The sequence below is a fragment of the Ptychodera flava genome, chromosome 5, assembly GCF_041260155.1.
Source record: "Ptychodera flava strain L36383 chromosome 5, AS_Pfla_20210202, whole genome shotgun sequence".
Taxonomy (NCBI): domain Eukaryota; kingdom Metazoa; phylum Hemichordata; class Enteropneusta; family Ptychoderidae; genus Ptychodera; species Ptychodera flava.
Window position 1 is genome coordinate 44,024,011 of NC_091932.1, and position 8,118 is coordinate 44,032,128.

At 35.6% G+C, this 8,118-nt stretch overlaps 1 protein-coding gene across 29 annotated transcripts in view; it reads right to left on the reverse strand.

The window, feature by feature from the left end:
* The window catches only part of LOC139134060 (neurogenic locus notch homolog protein 1-like), a 93,070-nt gene that overhangs the window by 46,301 nt on the left and 38,651 nt on the right, over window positions 1-8,118 (reverse strand). For 22 of the 29 annotated variants that reach the window (XM_070700936.1, XM_070700935.1, XM_070700934.1 and 19 more), the window contains 9 exons: window positions 7,208-7,327; window positions 6,482-6,601; window positions 6,003-6,113; window positions 5,296-5,403; window positions 3,916-4,032; window positions 3,049-3,165; window positions 2,317-2,436; window positions 981-1,097; window positions 117-230 (listed from right to left, as the gene is read on the reverse strand). In XM_070700936.1, the coding sequence (XP_070557037.1) occupies window positions 117-230; window positions 981-1,097; window positions 2,317-2,436; window positions 3,049-3,165; window positions 3,916-4,032; window positions 5,296-5,403; window positions 6,003-6,113; window positions 6,482-6,601; window positions 7,208-7,327 (1,044 nt within the window). The remainder of the gene's footprint in view (window positions 1-116; window positions 231-980; window positions 1,098-2,316; window positions 2,437-3,048; window positions 3,166-3,915; window positions 4,033-5,295; window positions 5,404-6,002; window positions 6,114-6,481; window positions 6,602-7,207; window positions 7,328-8,118) is intronic. The other 7 variants (XM_070700939.1, XM_070700937.1, XM_070700960.1 and 4 more) reach the window with 2 other exon arrangements.

Below are 8,118 nucleotides of genomic sequence, written 5' to 3' on the forward strand. Positions count from 1 at the left end.
TCTATAAAAACATTAGAATATTGAACCATGCATGGATTATTTAAAGAGTATGATAAAATAAAACACACACGTAATGAACATATAGTCATGTATGACAGTGCCACAGTTTTGCCCACCTGTTTCACAGTTAGTGCCCGTGTAGAGCGACGGACACACGCATGAATAGTAAGACTCGTAGGTCAGGCATATCCCGTTATTCAAGCAAGGGTTGCTAAGGCAAGGATCTGGCGCTGGTCAAAAAAGACAAGTCAAAGGGTTTTGTAGAAGCTGTACCAGAGTTCAATCGTTCAGAAATTCAACATTTTGGAATGTTAATCAAGGTAGAATACGCCTCGGGGACAGGTTTTTGGACTGTCAAATCATCACAATTATTTTCTGATGTAGTATTTGTGGAGCCTCATTTTAACTTTTAACTGTCTTAGTTATTCAAAAATCGAAAATTTCATTTTTTTTCTATAGCGTGAACTCAAGGGTGGCGTTTGATTTCAACTGTCGATAACTAATGGGTAATTTCTTTCTCTGGTACGAAATGTTGCAAGGCAACCCCTAATTTGTATTCTTGATTAAATGTTTCTTTGACGAAAGTTTCATCACAAGTTTGAATCTTTCACTTTCGAGGCGCATTTTACCTTAAATGTGATCTTTGAGGCAGAAAGTCTATTTCTTGCTGTTCTTTTATTGTAGTCTTTGTCCATATAAATGTCTCAGTTACACCTCCAAATAAACTTATTAAGATTTTTATTATATTCGTTACCAAATCGTTGACCATAAAACCACTAAGAATTCACAAGGGAGGTTTTTATTATCAAGATCGGTTTTCATTTATACTGTTACTTGAAGAAAATATGCGTTTACTTTCGTAATGTTATTAAGAATCAAGAATACAGTTAAGTATTCTTTTCCATAGATATATATGAAATTTCGTGATCTGGATATTTCTACTTCAGGTAAAAATTGGCAATTAGTAACTTGGTACCTACGTATTTCACAATTTGTACCGGTATAGTCGTTAATACAATTGCATTCATAACTGAAGCCATTGTCTACAACCTGGCATGTACCATTATTTTGGCAGGGTGCGGAAGTGCATACGGTAGCTGCAAATAGACAATTATTATAAGGTGCTTATTAATGGGATAATTTACAGCGATGATGACAGCTGTAATTTTCGACGCCATTTTCTTTGTAATTTGAGATCAGTTCTGTTTGTTGCTGTTTCTTCGTGACGGTTGTCATGCATAGCACCTTGATTACTTAACAACCTTCAGGCAGTCTCGGCGAACAAATTACTTATATATGTATGTGTTACCTCAACAGCGGGAGTACATCATTGACACAAAAATAATCCTAATCTGACGTTTTTGCAAATTGGACGTTTTAAATGATACTTAAAATAGTTGAAAGTTACTTCGAATTGTAAGAATTATCAGTGATTGCCATCTGTTGTCGGAAAATGGCAGTCATCAATCATTTCTTCAAGTCAGACTTATGATTGTAAATCATTTGTACATTCTCACTTTGAGATCAGTATACTATTAAATTAAGGGAGCGCAAATTTTAAATACTGTAACAGTTAAAACACGATCGTTACACACTGAGAGCAGTGGTAAGTTATATTTTTACTGCTGCTACCAGTTTCGACCAAAAACCAGTCATTGATAATTGTTGTAAATTAAAGTCAACTTTTAACAATTTCAGGTAAAACTTTAAAACGTCCCAGCTGTCGATACGGCAAATGGCGATAACTTCTGCCATAAATCATTGCCAACATAGAGATAGCGAGAATAGCAAAATTGTTACAGCTGCCTAACTTAAATAGAATCGTAAGGTGAGACAGCTGGAGAGGTAGAAAAGTATACTGAATTTAAGACCATCTATTGAGACGTTTTCATGGAGACAGTTTCCACGACAACATCCTCACATTTACCAAGCACAAGTGCTGTAACAAAATCCTACTCAATAAATTTAACTTTCTAACAAATGTAAGTAAAACTTGCGTCAGCTGCATTCCCTTCAGAGTTTCTACTACTAACTACTACATGCATTACAATGGAAATCGCTGGACCAATAGCAAGGCTTGTCTGTGGGAAGCTTGCTAAAAGTAACCGCTTTCTGTCACACATAAATAATTGAAAAGGATACTCATCCATAGTTACATACTTCAAACGTGCAACAAAATATCTAAGATCATATATCCATCAATCAAGAGCAATACAAAAAGAATTGCAACACAGCTATTATAGTATAGTGACTTAATGATATAACATTTATTATGGTATAACGACTTTCTGACCTAAAGTTTAAATTTATACTTACTTCGTTCATACTCGCAGTTGGTTCCAAAATAGTCACTCAAGCACTCACAGTAATAGAAGATGGCGTAATCGTTACAGTATCCTCCGTTTTGACAAGGATTACTGAGGCATGGATAGTATTCTGTTTGGAGATAAGACGTAATGAATGTGATTACATGTAAAATACTGCATTCAGTGTCATGTGCTACGACGCCTAAGGACGTCTGCGGTAACATTGCTTCTTACATTACATGAAGATTAAAACAAATTTTGATTAAGAACAGTTCAAAGGTGTAGTTCTAAAATACTGAGTTGCTCAAAATTGTCATTTATTGATTTACACGTGGAAACAATGGATTTCTAGGGATCTGCTGGAACAACGAACGTTATCATTCACATATTTTCCATTGCACACAGTTAAGTCCTGCCTATCCACTTCATTTATACAAAGACCAGGCAACATTGAGCCCAATAAACAGCTCTCTTAGGCTTTACACGTGTCGATAAAAATATTCAGACGGGGAAATGAAGAACCTTAATAATTACGATTAAATAATGTCCATACTGCAAATGTGTAAATCAGCAAATTTGCTGATTGGTAAACATAATTGAATCTGATTTGTCAAATTCATTATTGCTTTTAATCATTTTTGGTGCAGTAACAAAATTTGTCTGATAATCATTTCACAATGAAGTTGCCAAATCCGTGAATTTGTAATTATAAGATACTGCATGGCGACTGCAAAACACTTACCTTGACCTTCACAGTTGGTTCCAATGTAGCCAGCGGGACAATTACAAAAATAAGTAATACCCTGATTGACGCAAAAACCGTTGTTCTGACATGGATCGGACTCACATGGATCAGTAACTGTAAAGATAGAAATACACAGACACTGAGTGCTGCCAACAGTATTTGCTGTATTTTGAAGATTTGTTATCACGCTGCACGCATTTCGCCACCTGGAGATGTAATGATAGATTTACTTTGAACGTATTGGTTGTCATAATTGCGACCACATTATCACACTGACTGAAGAAAGCAACTTTTATCGCAAATTACAATAACGAAGCTTTCTCACATCTAGGATTACAAAACATTACCAAGGCGGCATTTCTTGTTAGTCGCAAGCTATGATTACACAGAGGTTTAGTACGTCAAGGCGGCAATGTTCCCAGTTGAATGAATGACTGGATGAATGAATGAATGTATGTATGTATGTATGTATGTATGTATGTATGTATGTATGTATGTATGTATGTATGTATGTATGTATGTATGTATGTATGGATGTATGGATGTATGGATGCATGCATGCATGCATGCATGCTTGCATGTATGTATGTATGTATGTATGTATGTATGTATGTATGTATGTATGTATGTATGTATGTATGTATGTATTTATCTTTGTTAATATGGTTACGCTGCCCTAAATAAACAAAATATCACTTATATTCTAAATGAAACGGAGAGTTTACATATTTAGTCAGTAATGAATTTAAAGTTGACAGGCATTATGTTGTTAGTCACTGATATCGCCTTACTTTTAAATTAATCTGCAGATGATTTTAAGATGGAAATGCAGTTATTTATTTGCAAATAATTATAATATCTTACGTCTTGTCTCGCAATTGACACCAGTGTAACCTGATGAACAGGCACACTCATAGCGAGTACCAAAGTTAAAACACTGGCCGTTGTTCAAGCAGGGGTTACTGGCACATGGGTCAAAAACTGTGAAAATTAAACAAAGTCAAAAGACGTGTAAAATATTTCTACCTCAGTTTTACATAACTGATACCAGCTATCAAAGTACTGGCACCACAATAACTGATACCAGCTATCAAAGTACTGGCACCACAATAACTGATACCAACTATCAAAGTACTGGCACCACAATAACTGATACCAACTATCAAAGTACTGGCACCACAATAACTGATACCAGCTATCAAAGTACTGGCACCACAATAACTGATACCAGCTATCAAAGTACTGGCACCACAATAACTGAACCAGCTATCAAAGTACTGGCACCACAATAACTGATACCAGCTATCAAAGTACTGGCACCACAATAACTGATACCAGCTATCAAAGTACTGGCACCACAATAACTGATACCAGCTATCAAAGTACTGGCACCACAATAACTGATACCAGCTATCAAAGTACTGGCACCACAATAACTGATACCAGCTATCAAAGTACTGGCACCACAATAACTGATACCAGCTATCAAAGTACTGGCACCACACATTAAGGAAGACGAGCACAACAATTACAAAACATCTGATGTAAGGTACACATTAAGTAAGTGATCAGATATATAAGAATTGAAAGAAGCAGATTCCTTTCGATTATATAATCAGTAAATGAATCTTAATTCGTCCATTTGTTGCTTATTCAATATTTAATATTTGTCAATACTGTTCATAATTGACCCATAAACTTCGAATAATTGACTTAGAAGGACAAAATCACTATCTTTTTACATGTCTACATGATTATCATTATATATATATATATATATATATATATATATATATATATATATATATATATATATATATACTTTGAGAATATATATTAAAAATCCAACTAAATATTATTTCCATTTCGATCTTCAGAGAAGGATCTGCTTTGAGAAGATATATTCAAAAATTCAAGTAATATTTTATTACCATTTCGATCGTCAGAGCAGGTAAAATTATAATCTTAAAATACCAAACGTAAACACTGCCTGGAAACAACTAAACAGAGTTTTGCGCTTGAATGAAAAACGGTAAGTAAATCAATACAAAACTAAATGATAGATTTGACATCTTCTTCTATTATCTGATAGACAACATTCGTAACATAGTCCAACAGTTTTGTATTACCACTGAAATATCTACCGTCAACAAAACACTGTAAGTATAATACAGTATCTTTGGCTTGTAAACCCGGAGTGTTATCTCAGTATCTTCCTTACCATCCGGATATCTGGAACCTTACCTTGGCAATAAGGTCCCGAGAAACCCTGTGGGCAGGAGCACGTAAAGGTTGTACCGAAGTTATTACAGGTCCCTGAGTTAAGACATGGTGCGCTGTTACAAGGGTTCACTGACAAACAGAAATGAAACATAAAAATGTGTTGGTATAGGTGAGAAGCTTTTTTTACCTGGAGTTCCTGCTGTGGACGAAAGTTTGTTATTGACCTCCCGTGAGTGAGAACCTGCGTCACTCCAGTTATGAAATTAATGAATTATGTTAAATCTGATATAGTAATACAATCCAAAAAATTGACAAGGTATTAAGTTTGTCTTTGACTTGCCGCTTCATTGGAGCGAGCAATCGTATCCTCACGGAATCATTGGTCATGGCTTTGACGAGAGAATGGAATAAAGCAGACCGCAGACACATCGGAAAAACCCTCTGACACGGAGAGTTTTCCCTCCGTTTTCCCTTGTTTTCCCCACAATTGTATAACGCTTTTAGAAAACATTTTGAATGTAAATGTTCAGAGCTACACTGTGATTCTATTAATATACATGACATTGAATATGCAGGTCAAAGGTCACAGCGGGCAGAGAGCTGATTCATTTAAAAACCTAAGAATCATATACGATGGAACATTATCTGCCACGATTTGTCACTTCTGAGTTGCCAGGTTGTGTTTAAACAGGAGGACAACATTTCTGGCTTTGCGTCAGGCTACTTACCAACTGTTTGGCAGTTGCTTCCAGTATACTGGCTGGGGCAGGAACATTGATAGGTAGTACCGAAGTCTATGCATACACCGCCGTTTAGACACGGGTTAGGGGTGCATGGAACTGTGTGGAAATTAGTGTCATTACGATCTGTTATAAACCTTCGACTACGAATTTCACTTTCATAATCGCTGTGAGAAATATATCATGACTTCAGCCGAAACAGTAATTTGAGAGAAGCGTAACAAGGGTACTGTGTCGACCAAGATGTACAATATGTGAGTTCGGAATTGACGTCCCATAACATAGCCTATATAGTACAAAAAATGATGTATTAAGTTCAACAAACTTTCATTTAGTTTCAGTTGTAACTTGCATGTCGACAGGAAAGTTATTCTAGAAATTCTCATTAAAATGTATTCTCAACACAGTTACATTCAAAGGAAATGATTTTTCCAGGGTACAATGAATAGATGTAATATATTACATACCATTGGTTTCACACCGACTTCCAGTATGTGTTGATGGGCAGGTACATCCGTAGGCACCGCCTAAATTTACGCACGTTCCTCCATTGAAACATGGAGCGCTTAGGCATGGGTCTGTTATGACTGTTAGGAAATAGTAATAAGCAGTTAGTTTGTCCCTTTTTTTCAAACAGATCAGAGAAAAATTGAACACTTGTTGAAAGAAGGTGCTTTACATTCGTTGCACTCCTAGAAAGTTAAAGGTCAAGAGCAGCTACCTTAGGTATTAGATACTGATAGTAATTGAAAGGCTAAGAGGTTAAAGGTCAAAAGCAACTACCTTGGGTATAGACACTGATAGTAATGAAAAATTCAGAGAAGCAGATTCCTGTCAGCTCTATCTTATAGCATATTGATTAACTGTGTATTATTTTTAAGGGAGGCAAATTTATGATTTTTTTAAACACGATATCATTCCTCGTTGGCTCTGAATTACATCAATGTTTTAATATGACCAGTGGCAGTGTTTGTATGATGACTTAAAAATCACATGAAAGCATGAGGTAAATTCATATTCTAGTTGCTATTTCAGCAGTTGCACTGGAACTGCGCTTTTGTCATATAAATACCAATCATAGTTATTTCAGCTTTAAGACAATGCATATAAGGAAAGAGTCTTGATATGAAGAGGTTCAATTAATTGGTAATTTTACTGCGATTGTGCCGATGATGTAAAGAAACGTTTCTTACCAGGAGTTTGACAAATTGTACCGCTGTAAGACGATGGACACACGCAACGATAGGAGAAGCTTTGGTTGATACATGTCCCGCCATTTAGACATGGATTATTTGCACAGTAATTCACAACAACTGAAAATAAAAAAAAGATATGGAAACGTCTTCATACCTAAAATTGCCGATATCTGCAATGACTAGTTCAGTTGTACAATAACCACAGGCACAGTGATTTCCAAGACATTTCAGATTCGCTTATTAAAGTCCATCGAAATACACATTCATAATCGTATGCCCTAGGTCAGGATCACAAAATTAACATTGTGCATGTATTAAGTTTATTTTGCATCTGTAAGTATGTCTTGGATATTTCCAATTACGCAAACGTAATTATTTTTAAGATACTGTTCCTTTGGGTTGATATTTTGTTCGATGAAACAATAAGCAAGTAATAAAAGCAGCATTTTATAGTATCCCGACTAAAGCTTTACACCATTGAGACATGGGTTGTTAGCGCACGCATTGACTGAAGACAAACAAAACAAATCATTTCAATCGAAACATGTAGGGAAGAACTCTGACAAACGGCAGTCGTTTATGTTGTTAGAAGCTTAGCTGTTGGCTGCACGCATGCCCATACTCAAGCATGAAGGGCCTGGTAAAAGTACATGGTGATTGACAGACAAAAAAAAGCAAAAATATTTACATGTTTCTATTTAACTCCATAACAGGAATATCGTATGAGTCCGCATTTGATGACACCACATACCTAGAGTTTGACAGTTTGTCCCCGTGTAAGTAGCATCACAAATTAAAAGTAATTGACATTGAGGTCTTGATATTTGACATTAAATTTACTTGAAATATTATCATATGTAGAGTGAGGGTATTTAATTTAACTATGAGACATTATTAGAAAGCGACAG